This window comes from Artemia sp. Qi Xiang Cuo, chromosome 19 (genome assembly GCF_049724085.1).
Source record: "Artemia sp. Qi Xiang Cuo chromosome 19, ASM4972408v1, whole genome shotgun sequence".
In the NCBI taxonomy this organism is placed as follows: Eukaryota; Metazoa; Arthropoda; class Branchiopoda; order Anostraca; family Artemiidae; genus Artemia; species Artemia sp. Qi Xiang Cuo.
This window is the reverse complement of record NC_142812.1, coordinates 34,127,028-34,154,521: the sequence shown is the minus strand read 5'-3', so window position 1 is coordinate 34,154,521 and position 27,494 is coordinate 34,127,028. Positions and strand designations below refer to the sequence as shown.

General features: G+C 34.9%; 1 protein-coding gene across 1 annotated transcript in view; it reads right to left on the bottom strand.

Moving 5' to 3' along the window:
• Positions 1-27,494, bottom strand: part of LOC148940766 (uncharacterized) — an 86,732-nt gene that overhangs the window by 59,070 nt on the left and 168 nt on the right. The window contains exons 2-3 of the mRNA XM_089105069.1: positions 15,141-15,172; positions 10,691-11,204 (exon numbers count right to left, since the gene is read on the bottom strand). Of these exons, the coding sequence (XP_088961195.1) occupies positions 10,691-11,204; positions 15,141-15,172 (546 nt within the window). The remainder of the gene's footprint in view (positions 1-10,690; positions 11,205-15,140; positions 15,173-27,494) is intronic.

Sequence of the window (27,494 nt, the reverse complement as noted above, 5' to 3'; positions counted from 1 at the left end):
ACTTCTTTGTCGTTAAGCCTAGTCAAGGTATATACCTTTTTCAAACTCTTAGCCTATAGGAGGACAATAAAGAAAGCATGCATATATCAATTATAAATAAGTATTTTCAAAAATAGTAACATATAAGATATCACCCTATTCATTTAAATTAGTGAATTAGTCTGAACCAGACACTGAACAAGGAATTTATTTTGGGATAGGGCACAACTTCTAAATAACACAAAAATAGGCAAATTACATGGAAAATGTAATTGTAGGGAAAACCCATAAATATTTCAATACTTTGTGAGAGAAGTACGGGTTTTAAGGCCCCACCAGCGTGAGTGTTCAATCTGACTTTCTGTCCAAGCTAAATCAGTTGTATGAGTGATTTATACATTTTTCCTTACATATTGTAAACGTTGAGATTTGGGCCTGTGTTCATTTTGTCTAGTTCCACTAATTTGAAACTCCCTGCACTAGGCAACGATTGCCAAAAACATAGTTTGCTTAATAAAGACATAAAATTTTGTTAGTTGAGCGCCAATATAATGAACAGGAAATGATATCTAGTTTAGTTCCTTATTTGGACTTTTTTGGAAAAACAGTTAAACCACAACGACCCCTTATTAATACTGAGGAAACAAACAATATTTTATTTCTTTGTTTTTGTAATTTTAAACTAAGAAACAAAGAGGCAGGAGAAGAAACTAATTGAGAAGGACTATGCACATGATAAAATGTTGCTAAACCATAGTATATCATAAACCATGTATTTGATGTCATCTTTAACAACTTAAGTTCACTTTAAGTTCGAGAGGCTGAATTCGACCTTCTCAAAGACGTCCTATGACAAAACCAGACCCTGAACGTTTTTTTTGCGCTTTCTTGATTTTCCTATTGTATTGAAATATATTTTAGAGACGTTTCCTGATATTTTTAGAAGATAAGTTAAATCTACAAGTTGTTTTGTGAGAACTTATAAATCAAAGATTGATACTCGTATTTGGGCTGGGTCAAAATCCAATAACTATAAAAACCCAATCCTCAGTAATTAGATTGATTGTTTGTTTGAATCACTTGTTTTAAATACGCCAGGACCATACCTGGGTTTGGGGTTTTACTAGGATTTTTTGGTCAAACCATACTAGTATTTTGGTTTGGGGTTCAATCCAATGGGGAGGTGCTTAACCAAGGCTATATCCAGGGGAGTACTGGGTTTAAAAACCTATCCCCGAAATGTTTGTTCGACTCGTAAAAACGTAACAAAAATGAATACAAACAAATTGTTTAAGCGTTTTCAAGATTTTTTTGTAACCCTCCCCGCAAACAAAAATCCCGGATACGCCCTTGGACTCAACTATAAGATATACCCTCTATATTTCTGTTTTGGTCATCAAGTAACAAAATGCATTTTTATAGGGGGAGGAGGGGGGTTCAAATATGCTAGGTATGGACTGGACTCCCCCAACTTCTGTAATTATGCTTATTATTCTTGCTGGCCTTTTTTATAATCGATGTTCCTCCACATAAAACAAAGCATAAAGTAAAATAACTTCCTTAACGAACAGTATTACGAACAAAGAAGAGGACCATAAACAACTAAGATAATAAACAAGAGTGATAGTATGAAAAAGCTTTTTTTTTGCTCAATTTAGCCTATTAAGGATCTAAACCCACGGATTCTCACGCAGTGAGGTAAAAGAAAAACAATAGATGATATGCCTATATACGTTATAAACGACTTGGTATTAAAAAAGCTTTGTTTGGTTCTCAGTCTTAACTGTTCCGTGATAAACTGCCGGTTGCGTAGATTAGTTTAATAGAAAACATGAATCATTCTGATAAACTCAGCACAATTATTGAATAGTTTTATTCACTAAGAACTTTCTGCAATATGTTAGACTGATATTGCTATGGTCAAACTTTGAACTTGCTAAATTAACGTAATTAAGCTCTTCTTTTAAAACAGTGTTATAGGATTAAACTGCAAAATATAATATGTGAATCCCTGGCTCAGATAAATAATTTCTACGAAAAAAGAAAATAAACTTACAACACTTGAATGAAAAAATCATTGCTTCTGAGTCACTATTTGTACTTGTTATTTAAGAAGAAAAGAGCAGCATGTATCAACAAACTTCAAATTCTCCTTTCTCCTAAGATTAGTACAACGGTTTATTTGTGTGTGTGTGTTTTTGTGTGTGTGTTTTTTTTTAATTTCAACAGATTTAATAAGAACAATCCTCGCAAAGTACGGAATTGGAATCCGTTTTCGGAGCAAAAATCCTTAGTTAGCAGATATAGCGCCAACGCAACGTCGCTCGTAGTTCAGAAAGAAACCGATAAATCCTCTCAGAAAGAAAGTTAAATGAAGAACGGCTAAAATGTCACAGGATAACAAAATTGTTAATCATAGGCAGCGCAATAGTGCTGCGTAAAAAGAGCGATATGGCTTCAATATATATTTTTTTTCGAGTACTTCGTATGGAAGAAATTGTCGTAGGAACTTCGGAGTGAACTCATTCGACTGGAAATTGAAAGTTCTACTGCCCCTTTAGGAATTAAAAGTGATAAAAGGGCAACCCCGTCCCATGATCTTTTTAGCTGTCCTTTCCTCCTAAGCCCCCAAAGACATCCGATCAAAATTTGAGACAGCCATTTAGTTCAAAATACTCCAAAAGTCCTACAACTATGCCTCTAGTAATGTCACGACCCCCGCGGAAACTCTGGGGCAAGGCTACTGTAAATTATGTTAACTGTAAATTATGCTAGATGCCTATTGCTTGTACATAAACTTTTATTTGGCATAGGGGGGCATGTTTGATCATGTGTGTCCAAACAACTTTTTTCAAACTCGAGACCTATAGAGATCGTTTTTTCAGGCCAGAAAATCCCAAGGTACCAAGCTTAACAAAAACAACAAAAAATGGAACTGTTTTCAAGCATATATATATATATATATATATATATATATATATATATATATATATATATATATATATATATATATATATATATATATATATATATATATATATATATATATATATATATATATATATATATATATATATATATATATATATATATATATATACAGATGCTCGTTTAAAGAGAGACTATATTAACTTGAAACTTTTATTGTCACTTCTACTACTACTTATGGGACTGCAACTGCGACTACTTGTGTTTACGACTACAACTACTTGCAACTACAACAATTTGCAACTTTGACTACTTATGACTTCAACTACGATATACTTGCGACTGCGATTGCGAATGCTGGAGACTGTGGCTACTTGCAACTGGGGCTGTGACTACTTGTGACTGCAATTATTTCTACTTGCCTCAGTATATATTGGAGGGGGTGTTGAAAAAAATAAAATGCACTATGTGCATTTTTGTTGTCAAAAGAGCGCATCGGCAACATCTCAGGAACGAATGAGGATACTAGGTTGAAAACTTTGGGGGCATACTAAGGAATATGCTGGAAAGTAATCGAAGGCCAATCTGTCCCCCATCCTACCCCTTTTTAGATGCCCTACTCATCAGCATTAATCAGAATTGTGAGATTTTCATTTTTATGCAATATAGGTGCTGAAGCGGTAACAGGCCCTCTCTTATTATATGTTTACCTGAGCAGACGTGGTGTGGCTGGGGGCATTCCAGGAGAACGAAATTGTCCCAAGAATTTTCTAACTATAATTCATTTAAAAAATACTTTTACATAGTAACCATTTTACGCTAAAGTTAGACTTTTTAATTTCAGTGCTTCAGCATCAAGTGCGCTAAGACAAAAGCACTGTAATAAAGCGTTATCTCTTTATTACCACGCTCCGAGAATGAAAGGACTAACTTAGTTATGTTTATTTTTTAGCAACACAAGTTTTAGTTTAAATGCTTAAAAAAACAAGCAGTAATTAAAGCACTTGCAATTACTGGCTATATTTGTGATATTCTAAAGCGCTTTCAGGAAAGCTCCAGGTCAAAGCTTAGTATGACAAAAAGCAGTTTGAGAGGTGTGCCAGCCTTCCTCATATACAAGAAATTAAAGTTTCATTTAAGTTTCAAAGTTGCTCCCTGCTTTCCTTTGAAAAAAAAAGCTTATTTAGTTTATTTATGGTTGTAAGGACTGCCTATATGTTTATGAATGAATTTGGCAAAGTTCTTCAGTAAGTCGCCTGACTCTTGAAGGCCTGATAAACACATTTCGATGTTCAAGCCTATTGGCTACCTCCAAGTTTTCCCTCGATAACTTCCTAGCCTTATTTAGGCCAAAATTGCCATTTCATAGGCACACAATTGACGAAAATGGCACTTTGTTTTGTTGTAAGTTCTTTTGTTACGCAAAAACAGCACTAGAACTATCGATTTACTTTCAAATAAGCGCTCTCCTGATATTTTACGCTGCGTCGGGTCGCAGGGGTTGCAACCCCTGAAAAACAAAAACAAACAACTAGGCCCATACAAACAAATGAGAAAAAAAAGAAACTTAGTATCATGGTAGATAGATCAAACCTCTCTGCAGATCCTCGGCCCTGTTGAAATTGATAATTCAATTGTCATAAAGGTCGGATCCGTTTTCGGAGCTAGGGAAACGTAGTATCTTCTTTCATAGGCTATTTTGCCCCCTTCCCAGAACCATAAAGTTTTCATCAGCTTCTGTGTTTCGAAGGATAATCTTAGACTTGGTCAATTTAATATATTTGGAATTACCATCGAAAGCTGATTCATTTATGCAAATTTTGCTCACATATTTGTGTCATTTAGAATGTCAGCTAGTACTGAAAACGATCATGTTCATTGTCGTGCATTGTTTCCAAAACAGCATTGGCCGTTCTATTTAGACCCATGATTCCTAATGTGGGGCACAGGCCCCACCAGCGGGACATGGTAATGTTTTGGTGGGTTATGTCCGGGACATACACCCTTTGGTTGGCAATATTCTAGAGCCCAAATTTTGAAAAAAAAAACACATTTTTCATGTGAATGACGGCACATTCAGATGCATTTAACGAACAAAAAAGATACATGGTCGTATTGTAATGTCATGCATTGTATAAAAGGTGTATTATACAGACAAAAATTGGTACTGTTTTACTTAATGGTACAAACCGCTATAGACTCTCTCGAGGAAACTAGTCAAACGGGAGAGACAGATACCCGGTTATAATGGTTTATGAAACAAAATTGGGCTATATGTTTGCACATTAGGAGGGTGGGGGTAAAGCATAGCATATATTAAATACGTAACCTAACCTAGGTACCATCCCCCCTAAACCCTAAAAAACAACGGTTTAAATATTGTAATTTCAATAAGAAACCACGCTGCTTTGCGATCAATTTACATAGCAATTACCCGCTTTACGGGTCTCCATGCTAAATTGCTATAGAGTCTATAGCGGTGTGTACCATTAAGTAAAACAGTACCCAAACATTTAGTACTTATCTTGGCTGGGTAGGGAAGGAGTTATTCTTCAATAAAGCAAGAAAAGTTTGCCTATTCCTTTTTAATTCACTAAAGCTAATAATATTCCTTAATAAAATTCAGAAAGTGAGGAATGAATCGGATTGATTCTTCCTTAATAAAACAGGCCTTCACTGTATCAGTTAAATGAAATGCACTTTGGCTCTAGACATAATTACTTCAACATGAAGAATAATATGCATGTTCGACAATGCCGTAAAGTATCTCCCCCCCCCCATCCTTAAGTCCAAAGTTTGGCAGAAATGGTAAGGTGGTCAGACCCGTCCCTTCATCCCTTCTGTAAAAACACAGAAAAGGGTATGCCACGTTACAACACTCGGTGACAACAAAACTCTCCTGGAAAACGTTTTCTCCTCTACTAAGATTTATGCAGGCTCACCCTTTTTGAGTACTTTAGTTGGGCCCCCATGTCCATCAGCTTTCCCAAGAAAAAAAAGGTTTGAAAGAATAGTCTCGATCAAATCAGGTTCCGTACATCATCTATAATTATACAAAAAGCTACAGACAATTTAACTTTTTCTCTCAGCATCTGAAAACCGCCAAAAGCCACCTGCTAGTAGGTGAATCCTCACTAAATTACAAAATCAAACTTTTGTTTTTTCCAGAGCGTCCGATAAACCTAAATCCACACAGCGGTGACGTCCTGTTGAGTTTGAACGAAATTTGACTACTTTATAACCATATAAACGTCTCATAATTTTCAAACTTCTCTATAAGCAAAAATTGAAATGCAGTTTATGAAGACTACCTTCCATTTCCTGCCAATCATACCTCTTCTTGTCCACAGCTTAGACTTAAGCCTGCCTGTTTTTTGTTTTTTTTTACATTGGGTCAAGACCTTGATTACTTTCGCACCGTGTCGTAAAAATACAGAATTTTTGATTTGAGTAGATTTTCCACCAAGTTAAGACTTTTGCCCCGAATCATCATAATCCGTAGCTTGGACTTTCGAGCAGGACTTCAGTTGTTTTTTTACCGACTCAGGACCTGGCTTATTTTTCAGCACTGAGTCAGTCACACCATCTCTGCCATATATTCCCATTTGATTCCTGCTGCTTTGTTTCTGGATGTTCGTAAAGCCTTTGATTCTTTAACCCACAGTGTTCTTCTATTTAAACTTTCTCATTTTGGCGTAAGAGGTAGTGCGTTTTATTGGTTCAAGTCTTTCTTGTCTGGTAGAATAATTTCTGTTGATCCACTTTTTCGCTCACCCTCAAGTGTTGACCAGGGTGTCCCTCAAGGGTCAGTTTTAGGGCCGGCACTGTTTTTAATTTATATAAATGACCTAATTTTTGCAGTTAGAAATAAAAATCCTCTTTATTGCTGTCGTCTATGTCATCCAACAGTCTCCCTTGCCCACAACTATAGTTTGCATACCTCGGATTCTCTTGTTACTTTTGCCGATGATACCACCCTTATTACTTCTGGGAGAACTGAGGATGAGGTTCGTACAAAGTTAGTGGACCTCTTTGAGAGAGTTTCAATTTGGTTTGATGCTAACTCTCTTGCCTTAAATGTTTCTAAAACAAGTTTTTTAGTTTTTTCTCGTATATCCCAGGCTTGTCCACAATGATCTGAAATTCATATATCCAAAGGCTTTATTAGTAGACCAAAGGATGGCCATGTCCGTTTCCTAGGTATCCTCCTAGATGAAAATTTATCTTTTAAACACCATATTGATTTGATTAAAATGAAGGTATGCAGAAACCTCGGTACTCTAAGAAAACTAAAACATATCTTTCCAGGGCCAATTCTAAGAATCATATTTCATAGCTTAATTCATTCTTATGTTGCCTATTGTTCAGTCATATGGATGTCTACTTTCCCTTCTTTTCTCAAACCGCTTTCGAATACTTAAAATAAAGCTATAAATCTTATCCAGGATGTAAATCGTTCGGCAACTAAACTATTACTTCATATTAAAAAACTTTATATTCTTTCCTGTGCGTCTTTTACTTTTCTTCAGCTCCATGGTGATATTCCTAGGTCCCTTAGGTTTACGTCTTCTTTTGTGTCTGATCAGTGAAATTATCAACTCCGTAGTTCTATAAATATCCAAATTCACCATACACCAACAATAAGATCAGATTTTAATCCTCTTGTTAATTGTCATTTGACAAGGAGCAGCCTTCCCTATTCGGCTCGAGAATGCCACTCGTTTGGCACCTTCAAAAGACTAGTAAAAAAAAATTTGTTTTCATGTGATTAATTTGCTTTACTTTTTCCTGCTGCCAATAGTTTTTTTCATTTAATTTATTTAATTTTTTTTTATATAGATGTTGTGATTCACTGTAGTTTGATAAAGCTTATTTAGTGAACTCTCCTTTTTTTTATAGATGTTGTGATTCACTGTAGTTTGATAAAGCTGAGTTAGTGAAATCTCTTTATATCTTTTTTTGTTGTTTTATTTTTTTTTTTTTTTTTTTTTTTTAATTAAGCAAATGCTTTACATGTTAAAAGTTAAAATGCTTATGTTTATATGTTTAAATATTAATGTTAAGTTTATATTGTTTAAATCTTAAGCGTTTAAATGTTTAATGTTTATTTGATCTTTTCATAATCCCCCTCCTACAGGCCATGGAGCTTTTGTGGGGATTTGTAGATTGTTGTGTAATTATTTTACTGATATATGGAAAATAAATCTATCTATCTATCTATCTATCTATCTTACGACTTGGGTCGTTTTGTACTAATCCAAAATTTAATTGGTTTTTGCACCATTTCACCCAAAGTCCGTAATTTGGGTTCGGCTTTTTTGCACCGAGTCAGGCCTTAGGTTAATTTTGTACCGAGTCAGAAGTTGATTCGTTTTGCAGGATTTAGGTCGTTTTTGCACTGAGATTGTACTTCCATGATTATGGCTCTAACTACGTAAAGCATATTTACTCTAAACACGTTAGGCTGTAAATTTTGACCCACTCCCACAGGGGCTACGGGGATTTCCAGGGAGAAAAAATGGGCATCGGATAGGGGCTAGATAGCCTCCAATCACATTCAACCCCTTTAAAATGCGCTAGAACTTTCTATTACCCATTGAATGAGTCCCTCTCGGCTTACTACGACTGTCTATTCTATGCAAAGTTTCCGGGAAAAAAACTATTACATAGGAGACCCATCAATTTTTGCTTAGTCGACACTTCTGCGTTGGCTCTGAGACTGAGAGACGCTGTATTTATCTTTTAAACTGCAATCTAGGCTGAGTTTATGTAACTCATTCAACTCTTTTTCACTAACTTAGCAACTCATTCTTACATGCTCAACTCACGTCATTCATCACTCCTGAATTTTACAAAGGGTAAGTGGAGCCTTCATCGGAACTCTAAAAGGGTATTTAAAATCCTGTTCAGTGTAATAATTTTTTTATGCTTAAAATGTAATGTACATGCAATGACAAAATCAACGAATAGTTTTTTAGGGTGCTACTAATTAGTTTTTGGACTAGGGATGACAGCGTAGAATTTATGATAAAATAAGTATGAAAGACAGAGGACCCTGAAGGTGTAAAATGATAATTAATGCTTACTTATTTGGGTTTTTTTTTCCAAATGAAGTAATTAGATATGTCACAGTTAATTGCATTCCGAGTTTGGTCAAAATATCCACATGAGAGCTGTTATCTCTCTGCTTTCAGTTTTTCAACCGAATGAACAATGATTTGGCAAAAATACAGTTATTCAAAGGTGGAAAGCAGTTTTTTTTTTACCAGGGTCTCACCGAAACTCTAGGATTCCTAGAGGCTCGACACAAAGGAGTTTGCTACTATGAAGTAATGTTATAAATGTTAAAAAAGAAGAAGAAATTGCCTCGTCACTAAAATACTCAGAACGTTAGTTTCTATGGTATGGACATTATTAGAATTAGCTTCAGGCTTAGTAACATGTATGCGGCCTAGGCTAGAGGAATTGGGCAACAGAATATTGAGAGTAACTTACCTAAAGTGCCGAAGTTCTACAAGGAATAATTACGATATTACTCTAATTTCATTTTCATATATTGACGCTTCAACAAACGAGTTTACTAAAAAACAATGCATTTAAAAGTAGATAGTAAATAATCGCTAACGAAATTTTAAAGCGCAGATCAAACAAAAATAGAGCCTGGTACGCACAGAGAGCCGTCAGACCGACGCCTCCTCAAAATCTGGAGATGTTAAAAAATCTACCCACAGTTTCACGTAATTCATACGTTTTTACGCATTTTGTGATTTGCAACCCCATACCCTAAAATCTGTTTTCCTCTCCGAGAAAATTTCTTTATTACTGTCTGAGTAGAGATACAGCAGCTTCAATTTTACTTATCAGAAATTCGGGATTAGAAGAGACCTCGCCGTCCTCTCTTTTAGTGGTCTTCTGAAAAAAGACCATGTCATTTTCTGCTTCCAAAGCAACATTTTTTATATCTCCCCGTATACGGCACACATTTCGACGTTTTTCCATAGCACACACCATGACAAATCACACTTGAAGCAGGTTTAGGGGGGCGTAGGGTTGAGGATAGACCACGTGTTGCTGCTCCCATCCCCCTTGAAGACCAACAAATGTATAATCAGTAAACGTATCCCCTTAAAAAAAATGACCAAAATATGATGAAAATATAATACTTTATTAAAAAAATTATGGAAACTAATTTTAAGTTAGATACACTACTATGCAGGTATATAGGGTTGGTTAGATTAGGTTAGGTATTTAATATAATGCGTTCTGGGCGGCCTGCTTTCCATAATTCTCTTTTTAAGTTTCCATAATTTTGTTAATAAAGTATTAAATTCTCATCATATTTTGGTATGTTTCATTAAGATTAACCCAACTTCACTTCTTGGTTGTGGTCGGTATAATACGTAAGTACCAAAATAATTGTATTCCATAAAGCAATGGCTTTTCGGTATTTATTGACATGAGTAAACATACCGACCGTGGAAAAGTGAGTGATATCTACAATAGTTATCTAATATTCCGACTCCCTTCTTTAATTGTGTCTATATAATTTCGAAACTTTCTAAAACATATAAAACTAGACAAATATAGAATTCGAAAATGGAAAAAACATTGAGGCAACCTAACTGGGATCATCTTCAAAATCGGCTCGTTAAACATGGAACGCGCTGAAGACGATGCTTGAGAAGAAGGTGATTTCTCACTCTTTTTTAAATTCCCTATTACAAATTTAGAACCTGGGAGCCAATTTTTTATGCAAAAACAAATATTAAGTAGAAGACTTTACCTTTACAACTCTTGTCTTTTAGATCCCAATACTGGTTATCTTCGCAGTGATGGATATTCTGACATTTTCCTTCCAACAAAACACCATGATGACAGGACAAACATTTATTTTCCTCTCCACCGAAACAAGAGCCACAAGAAGAATGGCAAGAACGACAAAAACCATTATCGTCGTAACTCCCTTCAGGACACAGGCAGTCACCCCCAATTAAATTTCTATCATCTGTACACGCGTAGCAAACTCCCCCTTCACACTGTGCACAGTGATTTGTGCAAGTTGAAAAATTACAAGTTCCGTTTATGGGGATTAAGTCGGGTTGTGCACAACGAAGACATACATTGGTAGCAGGGCTGCTGCATGTGGTGCAGTCTGGGTCACAACTTATTTTTGAGCAATATTCAGGGTCAATAAGCGGGTTTTGGAGACAATCTAGACAATCATCAATAAATGTACATGATATTATGTTCTCATAACAGGTGCAATTTTGACAGTCGGATATCCATGAATCACTTGTCTGGAACAAAATCGCTCAGATTAGAAAAATAACTAGCTTAATATGAAATTCTATAAGTAGAATAATTTAAGAACAGATCTGACTTTTTAGAGGCCGCTGATAATAACAATATTTTTTGTTACCGGTTAAGATGAACTCAATATAACGGGGAATTCAACGGGAATTCAATATATATATATATATATATATATATATATATATATATATATATATATATATATATATATATATATATATATATATATATATATATATATATATATATATATATATATATATATATATATATATATATATATATATATATATATATATATATATATATATATATATATATATATATATATATATATATATATATATATATATATATATTCTAAGCCACTTCGAATCCAGCAAATGGCCGTTTTGATAAATAAACAAAAACTATAGTCAAAGTGTATTAGAATATTTAGATATGGATTGATCAGATACAGAAAACACAAACTTGATACAACAAAGAGAGAATGCTCTATTACAAGTAAAAAATTCCATAGATAAATTCTATAATATCGCTCTTAATAGTCCCTCACCAGGCGTGATGACGATAAGGTTTTAACATACAATTATAATTCTATACAAAACTAAAGCAAGCTCAGTTTTCAGTAAAGCGCTAGATTTTAGAATTCTTAAAATATTTCGAAATGATTTTATTATCCACTTTAATTTTCAACTTTGATCTTTAGTTGGTAAGAAAGATTTGTTTCTTTATATTTATTTTTCGCTCGTTTTTATTTTTTTTTTTTTTAACCAATAAACATAATAAAAGATCATCGTCTAACTTAGGCTATGAAACTAAAGACGTCAACACGAGTTTTTGTTAAAATAGGGCATGAAATAAAGGTTCTATATTCTATCTCCCTTAAACTTTCCGACGAGATATCTAGAACTATGTCACACAGATAAGGAGTCCTAAGGGTAAATTATCATCGGTATCTTTGAGAAGTTGGAGATAAAAATCCAACTATTTTAATGACAATAAAAATTTAAAATGACACTTTTTCATGAGGTAGTTTTTTAAAGGTTTTTTTTCCGTTTTCTCTTACTAAGGGAGCTAGGATGGCAGTATACAAAAGGGAAGGATTTTGCGTTTTAGTGCTTTTGGAATAGGGCAGCTACAATGGTACCATTCGCATACTTCTCAGCCTTTTCTCCCCAGAAAATGGTACCGAAAAATGCATTTTTGGTGCCATTTAGCACTTCACGATAGAGTTATTTAGACACATTTATGAAAAACACGTGTATATGAGTAGTAGCTTCTAAAACAAACAGTTCGTGGTGACGAACTGTAAGTAAGGAGCGACTCGGCTCAGATTCATCAAGTTTAGTGTTACCCATTAAAAGTTACAAGAAAATTTGCCCGATTTCAAAAAAAGGAGGGAAATACCCCCTAAAAGTCAAAGAATCTTAATGAAAACCCCACCATCAGCTTCAGGGTATCCAAGAACCCTACTTCAAAGGTGTCAAGCTCCTGTGCAACAAAACAGAATTTTTCATTTTTACCAGAAGAAAGATCACGGATGCGTGTTCATTTTACTTACTTATTTTTTCCCAAGGGGTTATCGTATCGAAACATTGGTTCTAGAAGATCGAGAGAGGGTGCATTCAAACGGAAATGAAAACTCCCAGTGCCCTTTTTAAGAGACCAAAAAGACTGGAGGGCAACTTGTGCCCCTCCAACGATCACTTTTCCTCAAAGTCGTCGGATCAAAATTTTGAAATAACCATTTTGTTTGGCATAGTTGAAAGATCCAATATCTATGCCTTTAGGGGTAGAATGACCCCCCCCCCAGCCCGTGGGAAAGTCCTGTAAGTTGTGAAATTTGCCGATTGTTTGCCTATAGTATTTGCTATTGGGAAGTAGACATTTTTCAGGCGGGGGGGAGAGGATTTGGGCTTGGGGTAGGTTTCCATGGGGATAATTTTGCGTAGGGAGGGAAATTTCTGAGATGTAGCAGGGTAAATTTTCACTGGGTTTGGATTTCCAGGAAATAAATTCAGTGGAAGGGGGATTTCCAGAGTGATCGTAAAAACGATTAGAAATTTAAGTCTTTTCAAATAAATGTATGCTCAGGATAACTTTTCAGGCTGAATCGTCCGCAAGAAATTTTAGGGGAATTTTCATAGAGGAATTGTTTAGAGGGAATTTTAAGGGGAGAGGGATGTATTTTACATGGAAGGAACTTTCCACAGAGGAGTTTAACGTGAGGGGAGGTAATTTTTTAAAGAGGATGGGCAATATTTACCGGAATTATTTGGAAAACGATCAGAAACTAAATAAAAAAAACAAGTTTTTTTCAAAATAAAAGTAAGGAGCAACATTAAGACTTACAACGAACAGAAATTAGTCTGCATATGAAGGGGTTGCCCCCTCCTCAATACCTTGCTATTTACGCTTAAGATTGACTGTTTGTCCCAATTTTTAAAGAACGACTCCTGAAACACAGGGGTCGTTTAATTAGAATAGGAAGTTTTTATAAAAGTGCTAAGAAATTTAGCGTGAAGGGCAAGGGGTTGAGGAAGGGGCAACCCCTTTATATACGGAATAATTTCCGTTCGTTTTGAGTTTTAATGTTGCTCCTTAATTTCATTTGAAAAAACTTGTTTTTGTGTTTAACATAGGAAAGCTTCATGTGAGTGCTCCCTGAGTTTCATGAATTGGGAATTTCGCGCTTATCTTGGCGGACTTATTTGGGGTGAATTTGTTCCCATTATCGAACTCCTACTTTTTGTTAGAAGTCCCAAAGTAATTTTTACATTTCGATGCACCCTTTTTTGTAAACAAAGAGATATGGGGAATTTTTTTTTTGTAATGTGTTTTCTACCTTTTTTTTATTTGTCAAACGTCAGAAATGTCCTAAATATTGACATTACGGAAAGCTATTTCTTAAGCGTACACTTGAAGGTGGTATTAATAACATCTACTTGGAGCCGGCCACTACCTCGGGCCAGTGGCATCAGTTAATAAAATGTAAGAGGGCAAAGTGTATCTTTTAAAATCCGGGGAGGGGGATTTTTTTTCTCTATTTTATTCGCAATGAACATACCAAAAAAGGTATTTTTCGAAATTTATTTGAAGGGCAAAAGCCTCCAAATAGGTGCCACAGCTTTGGATACATAACTGCTTCCGCGACAGCGAAAAGATAGAAATACTCCAACAAATAGTTAGTTCTTGATTTAACCGCAATATGTAAGTGGACAAATAATGCCGTCTATTTTACAAAAAAAAATTATATGATCAAACTTTCGATGTTGTCTTTTCTATCCATTTGAGTTAGGTAACATGACATAGTAAATTATGACAAGCTAAAACAAAAAGCTATGTGAATCCCAGCTGATATATCTGATTGAAAGTGAAACTGTATGATATTCCTAAAAAACTTCTAAAAGAAGGATTTCGAAGGATAAAGAAAATAAGAACAGTAGTACATTTTTGCCAATGCATGAATAGGAGGCTTTTATCTATATTAGAAAGAATCTTTCCGAGTGAAAATGCGAAGTTTTCAACTTTGATCTGAAACATATATGAATTATAGCATATTCTTCCACATAAAACATGGTTTTCACAGGACCATCAAATCCGGTTGCCGAAGTGAAATTCGCCTCACATCAAAACCAAGTTTTATAATCTATTTACCGTGATTTTATCTTTAAGATTTTTTATAAGATAATATTCCCTATATGAGTCATGAAAACCATAATGCTGTCGATTCTGATTGCATTGGAGTCCACCAGCCTGTTGTGTTTAGCATAAAAACCAGCTAAACATATAAATAGGCTTAGCAAAGCTATACCGAAAAATCGGATAGAACACCATATAAGGTTTTAAGTCTCTGCTTTTGACGTGAACGGAAGTAATTTAGGTTTGGAGCCTAACCAAAAACAGAATTAACTCACCTTAAACTCTAGCTCTCCGTATGTACACCCTCCTGTAAAAGAAAAATCTGGTTTAGATTGGGCGGTAGTCTAAGATTAAGAAAATTGCATTCCATTCCTACAAAGAAAAATCGGTAAATTTTATCTTCAATCATTAAGTAAGAAATACATTTTCTAAATCGGCATTAACAAGCTTAAACTAGTAAATACATTTAATTGTAATATTAAAATATAAAAAATGAGTTGTTTTTTTTACTGAGAGTAAGGAGCGACATTGAAACAAACAAAGAAACAAATAAACACGCAGCCGTGATCTTTCTTCTGGTGATAAAAAGTGCAAAATTTCACATTTTTGCAGATAGAAGCTTAAAACCTCTACTGCAGCGTTCTCTGATATGCGGAATCTAATGGTGGTATTTTCATTATGAACACTTGCCTTTTTGGAGTTTTTTCCACCATATTTCCAAAATCAGGCAAATTTTATCAGATTCGTAGCTTTTGATGATTGAATTTTACATTTTTGTAAACAGCATAAAAAGCAATTCTTTTGATGTATTAATTATTATCAAAATTCTTTTTTTTTATTTTCGGTTAATACTGAGTCGAGTCACTCCTTACTTACAGTTTGCTACCACTAATTGTTTGAAAAATAGTTCCGTTCACAAATCACAAATTTGAACTGATCTGATTTGGCAGCTGTAAACTCTCTCTGATCAAACAGTTCGTGGTAACGAACTGTAAGTAAGGAGCGACCCGGCTCAATGGTAACCGAAACTCTAGAAAACGGGTTTTTGATACCAATAGATATATCAAAAGAATCAGATTTCAATGCTGATTTCAAATATATAACTTTCATCAAGTTTAGTGCTACCCATCAAAAGTTACGCGCCTGAGAAAATTTGGCTGATTTTCAAAAAAAGGGGGAAAGACCCCCGAAAAGTTTTAGAACCTTAATGAAAATCACACCATCATATTCAGCGTATCAGAGAACCCTACTGTAGAGGTTTCAAGCTCCTATCTACAAAAATGTAGAATTTTACATTTTTTGCCATAAGAAAGATCCCGGATGCGTGTTTATTTGTTTGTTTGTTTGTTTGTTTTTTTTTTCCCCAGGGGTGATCGTATTGACCCAGTGGTCCTAGAATATCGTGGGAGGGCTCATTGGAACGGAAATTAAAAGTTCAAGTGCCCTTTTTAAGTGACAAAAAAATGGAGGGCAACTAGGCCCCCTCCCACGCTTATTTTTTTCCCAAAGTCACCCGATCAAAATTTTGAGATAGCCATTTTGTTCAACATGGTCGAAAATATGATAAATATGTCTTTTAGGATGACTTAATCCCCCGAAGTTCCCAGAGGGTGGGCCAAAAGTTATTAAATTTACCAAATTTTAAAATATTTTTTGGTTATTTAGTAATTATACATATTTTTTCTGTTTTTTTTTTTTGGGGTTGTGGTGGTGAAGGGTGGCCGGGGGGTTATGTTGGAGGATCTATCCATGAAGGAAGTTTTACTGGGGGAAGGGAAATTGCCATGAAGGGGCGCCGGACTTGCCAGCATTATTTATTGGTTATTGGGAAGTATACAACCATTTTCAGGAAGGATTTTTTCTGGAGGGGGCGGGGCTAGAGGAGGGGGTTACTCTGGAGAATATTTCTTTGGGGTAAGGGACATTTCTATGAAGGGGGCGCCGGATTTCCAAGCATTATTTAAAAAACGATCAGAAATTAAATAAAAAAACAAGTTTTTTCAACTGAAATGTAAGAAGGAATATTAGAACTTAAAACGAACAGAAATTATAACGTATGTAAGGGGGTTCTCCCCCAAGTCAATACCTCACTCTTTATGCTACAGTTTTTTTTTAGTGCTTTCATAAGAGCTATCTATTCTAATTAAACGGCCTTGTGATTCAGGGGTTTGTGAATCAAATTTTTTTTTTACTTTTAACGTAAAGAGTGTGGTATTGACTAAGGGGAGAACTCCCCTCATATACGTAATAACATATATATAATAAAAAAAAATAAAAAAAAACAAGCGATACGGCTCAATAGTAATCGAAACTTTTAAAAACGTATTTATGATGTCAATAAATGTATCAAAAGAATGAGTTTATAATACTGATTCTAAATATATAAATTTTATTAAGTTTAGTATTACTCATCAAAGGCTACGAGCCTGAGAAAATTTACTCGATTTTTTAAAGAGGGGCCCCTACAAGTGAAAGAATTTTAATTAAAATCACACCTTAAAACACAAATCACACGAAATCACACCTTAAAATCACACCTGAAAATCACACATTAAAAACAATTTTAATGACAATCACATTGTGGAAACTTCAAAAGGGCTCATTTGTTTGGAAATTGAAAGGGCTAGTGCCTTTTTTTAAGTGTTGAAAATGATGGGAGGGCGACTAACGCCCCTCTCACGTCCACCATTTTCCCAAACACATTCAATCGAGATAGCCATTTTGTTTAACGTAGTTGAGAGTTCTGGAAATTATGTCTTAGAGGATTACAACCACCCTCACAGCCCTTAGGGTAAGGGTTGTAATTTACGCCCTGGGGGCAAATAAGGTGTTTATAGAAAGCGTTGTCGTAGAAACACAAAAAGGGCTCATTCAATTGGAAATCGAAAAGCCTAGTGCCCTTTTTAATAGTCGAAAGTAATTGGAAGGCTTGAAATTTTTATAGTAAAGATCGATGTGGGTATAATGTAGGATTTTGTTGTTGTTGTTGTTGTTTAGACCAGGGTACTTCGTATCGAAGGAGTTGTCGTAGGAACTTCGAAATTGATTGAAAACAGAAAGGGCTGATGCCCTTTTTAATAGTCAAAAGTTATTGGAGGACAACTAATCCCCCTCCCACGCCCACCCTCCCATTTGCTATTATGTTTATAAACTAAATGTTGGCTTAAGATTGAATCAAAATGCACTGTGTTAATGCTAATTCCCAATAAGGCATCTTAGCAGTATCTCAAGAACTACTTAGGGTATTATGTTCAAACTTTCGGAGCTACTTCTGCTCTTAAAATTTAACCAAGTCAAAATAGCGTAAGTGTATCCAACCTATTAAAGAAAGTAAGCAGATTTTGTTTGCGAATTAAATAAAAAAAACAAGTTTTTTAAACTGAAAGTAAGGAGCGACATTAAAACTTAAAACGAACAGAAATTATTCCGTATATGAAAGGGGCTGTCCTCTCCTCAACGCCTCGCTCTTTACGCTAAAGTTTGACTCTGTCTGACAACTTTATTTTTTTAAACAATAAAAAACTTAAGTGTAAAAAGCGAGGCGTTGAGGAGGGGACGGTCCCTTTCATATACGGAATTACTTCTGTTCGATTTAAGTTTTAATGTCGCTCCTTACTTTCAGTTTAAAAAACTTGTTTTTTTTATTTACTTCTAAAGAGGCGAACACCACTGTAGCAAAATAATATTGTGTAAATTCGGTGTGTGTCCTCTTCTCCCAAAGAGCGCATCCATAAAGGTAAAACATGTGGAACTAAAAATTTCGGGAGAGGACTGGACCCGAAGACCCCTTCCTCCCGTGTATTTGCCAGTTTGTGCAGAATGTATATATATATATATATATATATATATATATATATATATATATATATATATATATATATGTATATGTATATACATATTTCTTTATTTTTCAAATGGGGCAATTGAATCTTTGCACCTTTTTTGAGAAGGGGCAAGCTTTACTTGTTGGTGTTCAACAGGGTTCTTTGCAGTAAAAGAAATAAATAAGGTAATATCAGCATTTTCTTCAGATCCTCTAGTCTAACGCTCTTTTCGTCAGGTAATTTGAGATATTGCAAAACTGACGCAAATTTCTAATTCATTTTAAAGCGATTATTTGGCTAAGTCTATGCACCGTCACAAAATAGCATGCAATTGACATACGAAAACAAACGACAATTTCTAGGCCGATTTCCTTTCAACATATAAACTTTGATCGTATTTTCAGAGACAGTAATCAATCAGAAAGCTTTCCCTTCGAGCCGCCAAAACCAGGCCCACAGAAAAATATTTTTCTTTCCATAGGCATAACAGATAGCATAACTGTTTTTTTGAATCTTCGTTCTAATTGAATGGCGCTCCCTTGTGGGCAATAGTTTTTTTTTTGTTATATCGTCTTGATGCGTGTCCAATATTAGTACAGGAATGAGCCCAACTTAATGATTAGGACTAGCATATTTATTCTTTGTAACATATGTAAGTTGTTATGCAGATAGCCATTTATTCGACATTATGTATAACACCCGATCAGTTTTGCAACACATTTTTGAATACAGACACATATATTATATAAATGTATATATGTATATATATATATATATATATATATATATATATATATATATATATATATATATATATATATATATATATATATATATATATATATATATATATATATATATATATATATATATATATATATATATATATATATGAATCTTCGTAATTGTTTTTTTGAATCTTCGTTCTAATTGAATGGCGCTCCCTTGTGGGCAATAGTTTTTTTTTTGTTATATCGTCTTGATGCGTGTCCAATATTAGTACAGGAATGAGCCCAACTTAATGATTAGGACTAGCATATTTATTCTTTGCAACATATGTATGTTGTTATGCAGATAGCCATTGATTCGGCATTATGGATAAAACCCGATCAGTTTTGCAACACATTTTTGAACACAGACACACACATATATATATATATATATATATATATATATATATATATATATATATATATATATATATATATATATATATATATATATATATATATATATATATATATATATATATATATATATATATATATATAATATATGTATATATTAGTGTTTCCATCATCGCCAAATTTTCCAACTTCCCCCGAATTTTCCCTCACCCCCAAAACTTTGTTTTCCCGGATTCGCCCCGAAAATTAATGTTCGTAAATATACGAATGTTATTACAGAATACAAATAGTTATTTCTTTGCTAACGTTAATTTAAAAGAAAAAGATTTATACTGATGGCATATACTGATGGTGCTCGAACAAAGGGTTTTGATCTTGAAGATATATTTCTCCATTAGTCTATTTTTTCATTGATTGACACTTTTGTTAACTGATTTGTTTAGAAGACTCCATGAGCGACAGGAGAGCTTTTATAGTCTGATCGTTTCTGAACATGATATGATAACGATTATGATCGTTTCAGAAAATAGAGTCTAATTTTTCATTCTTTTTAAGCAAAAATGCTCTTCTGTAGAATTTTGATCTTTTAACATTATGGACTTCTGACTAATATCGGTCACCGTCTAAGCCTTAATCCATGCTGTATAAAAATACATTTATTAATTACTAACATTTCTGGGAGTCTCTTTTTTAGAAGTCATTGAATAAAACACGCAGTCACGACTTTTTTGACATATTTAATTAAGTAAAAGGAAATATTTATAAGTGAAATTCTGCTTTTGGCCTAATTAGGAAAAAATCAATAATATACGCCAATAGCCAAGCGAAAAACCACTAAAAGTCAAGGAACCGGAAAAATAAGTCAACTACCGCGAATAATGATTGAAAAGATTTAAGTAAGGGATAAATCATCGCTTTTATGGTGCCCCTAACAAAAAGAAAGGACATGCTGTACTTTCTGAAATAGTTGTTTGGAAAGACTATGAATACATTTTTAACTTTAGCTTTGATTTATCTATGTATTAGGATTATGTGTGCTCTCGCATACCTAATACAGGCAAACAGACTCGTCGGTTTTTACTAAATGAAGGTATTATGAATGTGTTTATGAATTTATAACACCCGCAAAGGCAAATTTTAGATCATTGTTCTGCTTCTTTTTTATACTTTGATTTTAAGCTTGTTAAAATAACAATTAAAAAAAGTAATAATGGGTAGAATTGAAGTAGTTTTTGGCAAGATTTAAAATTAAAAAGGAAGAGAATAGATTTCCAGGTGATTTGAGATAATTTTCCCAATAGCGTTAATTCGCGAAAATTCAGACGGGGGGGGGGCTGTATTTTTCGGAATCTAAACGACAATTTTTTTGTTTTTTCATTTTTAAGTGCAGAAACAAAATTGGCATGTTTAAATGGAAATAGGTCCTCCTCCAAAAAAAAGCTATGTTCTAAATCAAGGGGGGATACCAAAATTTAGAGGGCAAATACGCCCCTTAATCCCCCCACAATTGACACCACTGAACTTTCCCAAGGGAGAGCTTGACATTTAAGTCAGTTAGAGTTTAAACCTAGATTTGTAAAATTTGAATTTGCAAATATTTGCTTTTCATTTCAAGGTTGAGTATATAATGCTGCATTTGCTGTCAATTGATTCACTGACTACTTTAATAGGCTTAAAAGGGGACATTGATCAAACCGAAACTTTTACCAAAAAGAATTCTAATGAAGCCCTCTACCATCTACCATACTCATCTACGATACATACTAGTTTGCTGCTATTTTTTAAATTGTTCTTAGCAGAGGTCTATTTTTTCCATTAAGAAAAGCATTTTAACTCATGCATGTAAACCGGAGGGCCCAGGTAAGGGCAAGCACCAGAGGTAAGGACCCAAAATTATGGGACAGCCCCTATAATACATAGGCTCAACTGATTCCTTTTTATACAAGGTGAACATATTACTTCTTGTTCAAATCAGAATAATAAAAGGTTTTCAATTTTTATATTTGAAGGGCTCAAATTTAGCCTTGGGCCAGTGTAATCATCTCATCCCCATTTTAAACAATTGGTAGGCGTCTCAAACCTTGTTGAAATTAGAATTGGGCAAGGATTTCAAATCTGCATGACTCAAGAGCCCAAAGAATTTTCAACACCTGAAGAAGGATCATGAGTAGAAAAAAAAACATGTGTATGCAAGTGATGCTGGGAACAAAAGTACATTGGAGGCGGTAAAATAAATGTAAAATCTGTAAAAAGAAATTCCACTTAGTTTTGAGTTAATCGTCATTTGTGTGTCCTTTCACAGAGATATTCGACTAGAAATCTTATTTTTTTGCCTTTTTTACGCATATTAAAAATTAAAGAGATCTTTGATCACCCATCCTGTTTTTTCTGAAGAGAAAGCGGAGAAGTAGATTCAAAAAAAGATCAAACAATATCGTCTTCACAGAGGGAGCAAATATACGGAAAACGACGAAATGAGACGCTAAGAGATGAAAAACGAGGCTAATACCTCCTACTTAGTTCAGAAGACGTAGCTCAGATTACCACCCCTTTTAAAGAAATTAGCTTTGGTAGGGAAAGCATCTATAGTAGCCTATGCTGTTAGTTATTTGTAATTATTTTCCAAGTTAGGGATAACACACCTTTTCTACTAAGGAACAGCGTGACAGACTCCTCGACTACCCTCTGAAGCCGAAAAAACAAAAGAATATTTCCAGAAACTGAATAATCAGGAATTACAAATTTTAATCAAGCAACCTTCAGCACAAGATTCAGAAACATCTTAATAATTATATATCGTTTTTAAAGGATTTATGACCTTCATATTCTTATAATTATGGCCTTATAAAAGATTTATGGCCTTTATGTGGTCGACTGGCTGGTTTACATTTTTAATTTTTGGAAAAAGTCAATAAACTGGTTCCTAATTCACAGTTCCTCATCAACACAACTTCCCAGTTGGGGAAGAGTGGGAAGCCCCATAGAAATATTCCTTCATTAATTGCTCTCTTCTCAATTGAAGTGAAAATACATATTTTAATTAAAGAATAATCTCTAAGGAAATTAGTTCATTCAACTTTAAAAAAAACGAAAAAAATTGACCACTAATCTCTTTGTCAATATTAGAAAATATTAGTAGAAGTGACTTAATACACCACTTTTGGGAATGATAATCAAGCACTTGTTTTGTCGAGTGTACTCATGCGGGAATGGATCCATGATCTTAATTCGGAGGTAGAGGTTCAAGCCATTTTGAATAAGTTAGACTACGGGCAAGATCACTTTTGGGCATTTTTTCAGTCATTCATTATTCGACCAACATATATTTCTATATAATTTTTTGTAAGTCTAGGGAGTGGGGCAATTCAAACTCAGCAGTATCACCCCTTAAAGTACATCTTTATTCAAGTTGTTAAAAATAAGCTAACTTATTTGGAAGGGACCTTTTCCCAGAAAAAGAACAAGAAATAAAAGTCTGCAAATTACCAAAAATGTCAAAGCTCTGTGTGAAGTTTCCTTCTTAACCTATAAACGAAAATTTGGAAACATATAAAAGAGATTGAATTTGAAATCAGATAATAAAATTCTTCGATCTTGGTGGCATTTAGAAAAGCTTAATGTTATATGCACTAATACGTACGCGATTAAGATCTGAGACTTAGTTTAATACACCCTGGGTCTAATAAAAAGGCTATTATAGTTACGAAACTACGGATAAAATCTAACTTTTATTTGACTTCATAGCTTTTCTACTGGTTTAATTTTTACTTACGCATACAAATATTTGCAGCTATCCATTGAGATTTTAAAACCAATCCGTATTTAGCAAAGTTGACATTTTGCCTTTTAGTCAACCATGATACATCATGGTATTTTAACAACCTCGCAGGAAATGAACTCGTCTGGACTAAAACTTAAAAACTAAAAGCCTCATTTTACTACATTCTAAAAGATACATAGGCTATCACGACTAGAGAGACAGGGAAAAAGTAAATTAAATAGGTGATCAAAATCAGGGTATGAAAAATAAGATACATTTTTGAAAAAAAGTCGATCTGTATGTGAAAACCTTCAAATCCTTCATATTAACAGCTATAAATGAAAAGGGCGAATTATTGAAATATATGCGATTGATGCAACCAGATGCAAGTATTTCATAACGGTTTTTTTTTTCGCTAAATTTGACTTTATTCATGCGTACTGTCATTTCCGTGACAACTTGTACCGAGACCAATTGACAGAAGCAGTGCTTTAAATCTGCCTAAATAAACACCAAAGTCACTTGCATGTACATTTTTTCTAGACCTCTCTGTATTGAAGTGATCGAAACTTGGGAGGAGAATCAGTCGATTGAAAATTGACAGTTCTAGTGCCCTTTTCAAAAGTGAAATGTGATTAAAGGGCATCCAATCCCCTTCCTTGTCCCTTTTTTATAGCCTCACCCCACCCAGTATCCCCCTCCCTTTGTTAATCGATCAAAATTTTGAAATAGAAATTTTGTTCAAAATAGTCGAAAGGTCCAATAAATATGCATTCAGGAAAGATATTACCCCCGCAGCTCCTGACACAAGAGCTGTAAATTCGCTGATTGTTAACTGTTTATGGTTCGGTTTATAAATATTATCTTAGGTGTCAGGCAGCTCGAAACTTTCAGGGACAATATCCCTGGCTCAAAAGGATAAAAAAAAATTATTTTAGGAGGGAAAGATTAGAGGATCAGAAAAATTGTCAATAGATTTTTGTCCCTGATGAGTTTGAAACTTCTAGTTGCATGTCTTTGGGTCTAGAGGAACCTAATGAAAGAAAAATTCTTTCGGAGCATACTTCCCTTCACCAAAAATTAAGGTACAAACAATTGTAAGAAAAACACTCGTCCCGATCGGCTCCAAACTTATATCCTTAAGTCCGTAGGCTATGGGGAACTCCGAGCAGAAGAAAAAACAGAAAAAATTATTCCCCCTGAAAAGAGGTAAAAAAAAGGCCCAGAAAAAGGAAGAAAAGGATTTTCCCCGGCCCCTTCGTAATGACCCAGCTGGTCGTAGAAACTTACAATCAGGCTCATAAATTAAAGCTATAGTTTCTATTTTAAGGGCCAAGAATGAATCGAGGGCAACTAGCTTCTCTCACGTGCCATTTGCTACCACACGGCCCAGCGTAACCCCTATAAGAGCAGGTCAAAATGTTGAGATAGTCATTTTGGTCAGAAATGTCAAAGACTTTGCTAAGTATGGCTCTGGGCTCAACATCATTTTCAGAACTCCCTGGGGCCATGGCCCTAAATTATGTAAAATACCCAATATTCACTGATAGCTGAGAAATTCAATTTTTTTTATGCGTAAGTAGAAAAGGCGGCTCTGTCTATTCTTGGTTGAGTAAATAAAAAGACGCTAGGTGAATCCGAACTCTCATATTCTTTTGCAATATTCAAGAATGAGGAGTTAGAAGAAATACAGTGGACTTCAAATTTCGACTTGGGAGAGAGGGCTGAGGTAAATTGGAAGGTAATATGCGTACCTAAGTCATCGAAATAGAAAATCCGCATTAGACCAAGAACGGCTTGGGGGATGGAGTTGAAAATTTTAGGCACTGTTAGGGAAAGCAAGGGAGAGGGGGAACCAAGAGAACTTCAAATTTTGTGCTGGGGGCGGAGAAAAGGATTGAAATATGTCTTCAATCCACCAGAGCATTTTTGCAATAAAAGCGGCACTTCAAAGTTGAACTTAAACTTGCAGGAGGGGACAGAGAAGTGATAAACACATTTTGTTTCAATCAAATCTGCCTAAAAGTTGACACTTTAAGCCCCTATAATCAATTCATGGAGAAGAAGCGACAAAATTTGAAAGATATTACAGGAACCCAGGTCCAAATAAAGGGTATTTCTAATATCTCAAGAGCAACTTGGAAGATCGAATTGAAAATTCCAGGGGGTGTTGAGGGGATCAAACAGACCTCAAATTTTTGTTGGGGGGAGGGGTAAAGACAAATCTAAAGACATTATGCGTTTCCGTGCTATCAAAGTTACATATCTGCAATAACTCAGGAATATTTACGGGAATACAGTTGAAACTTTCAGGTAGTGTGGGGAAAGAGACAAGGAGACTTCAAAATTTTGTGTTGGGAGCGGCTAAAAGTGTTATGTCTCTGTGTGACACGTAATCTAATCACGATTAAGTAGCTACGCAAATCAAAAGACAAGCATGTGTTGCCAGAAAATTAAAGCGGCGAAACTACAATATTCTGGCAACTGCTTTGGGGATCAAATTGTGGTTTTCTGGAAGTACGGGGGAGGGGGGAAGTGGACCTTGAACCTTTACTTCAGAGATGAGACGAAGGTATAGGGACTGCATATTTTAGTTTATAGGCTATTAAGAATGTGTTGCACTAGGATCTATTCCCAGCAATACCAAAGAGACAATGTGTGCCCAGGTTATCATGCACTATCTCAGGAGCAGTTTTGGGGACCGAGTTGAAATTTATTTTCATACGTTCTTTCCAGTGGTCTTGATTTTTAAGGTGATTTTGTGTTTTTAGCCTTGTAGCTAATAGGCCCATTGATTATATGACCTCACTGGGTGAAATACAAATCAATTTCAGGAAAGTGCAAATATAATAAATATTTAATTAAAATTTACCTACAACGTAGGTTTCAACTGAGCCTAAGCTAATTGTCTCCGAATACAGACAGCTATAACCCGGTTATTGTCCGATCTTGCCAAGGCCGTGCCCAGGATTTTTTTCGGAGGGGGTTTTACTAAAAAAGTTTCTGGGGGGGGGGTTACACAAAAAAATCCTCAAAAAAAAGCATGCAAAATTTGTTTATATCCAATTTTGTTACGTTTTTACGAGCCCGACAATCATTTCGGGGGGGCGGGGGAGGTTCAAACCCCCCTGCCCCCACTGGGTACGGCCTTTGATCTTGCAGATCCAGATTCTCGAGTGTAGGCCTATACTGGCTAATATGGAAGTACCCAAAGGAATTCTTACTTTACAATGCGGAGCATGTTCCTATAAATGAGATTATCATGGTTCTCTTTTCTCAGGCGAAACTGGATTTTATTAGGCTTAGAATGCCTGACACTCCTTTTAACAAACAAACATGAGGCATCACGAGATTTAAAACAGCAGAGAAATATATTATTTGGGCTGCACATGGGACCATCAAGGACAGGGGCGAGTCTCTAGCATTTTTATTGGGGGGGCCAAGAGGGGTTCATATCCAGATAGTCAAGGGGCGTGGGCTGCATAATATTTTTTCCTCCAAATTATTGGAGGGCAACTGCCCCCTCCAAAAAAAGACGCTCCTGATCAAGGGGGTGGGGATGTTTGCACTTTTAGGAAAGCAGTCATAATATTTGAAAAGAGCATAAGAGAAGGAATGTAATGGTACTACTTTTATTTTATAAACATATTACTTTAGAGGAGTCATAGCTCTCCCGTGTTACCCTTAAGTCAATCTTTAATTTGAACAATTCTTTAATTTGGCTAGTCTTTATTTGGCCAATCTATAAAGAATGAAGTGTGTTTTTTTATGATGTTTAAGATGATTTTCAGATATAATGTTTAAGGCCGTCCAAATACTGAAGTTTTGGAGTTATGAAGGCTGATTTTATCTGACCATAAAAGTTTCATTTGCCTACTTCAACAGCTATCCGAGTTAGTAAAAATCTGCTAAACTATA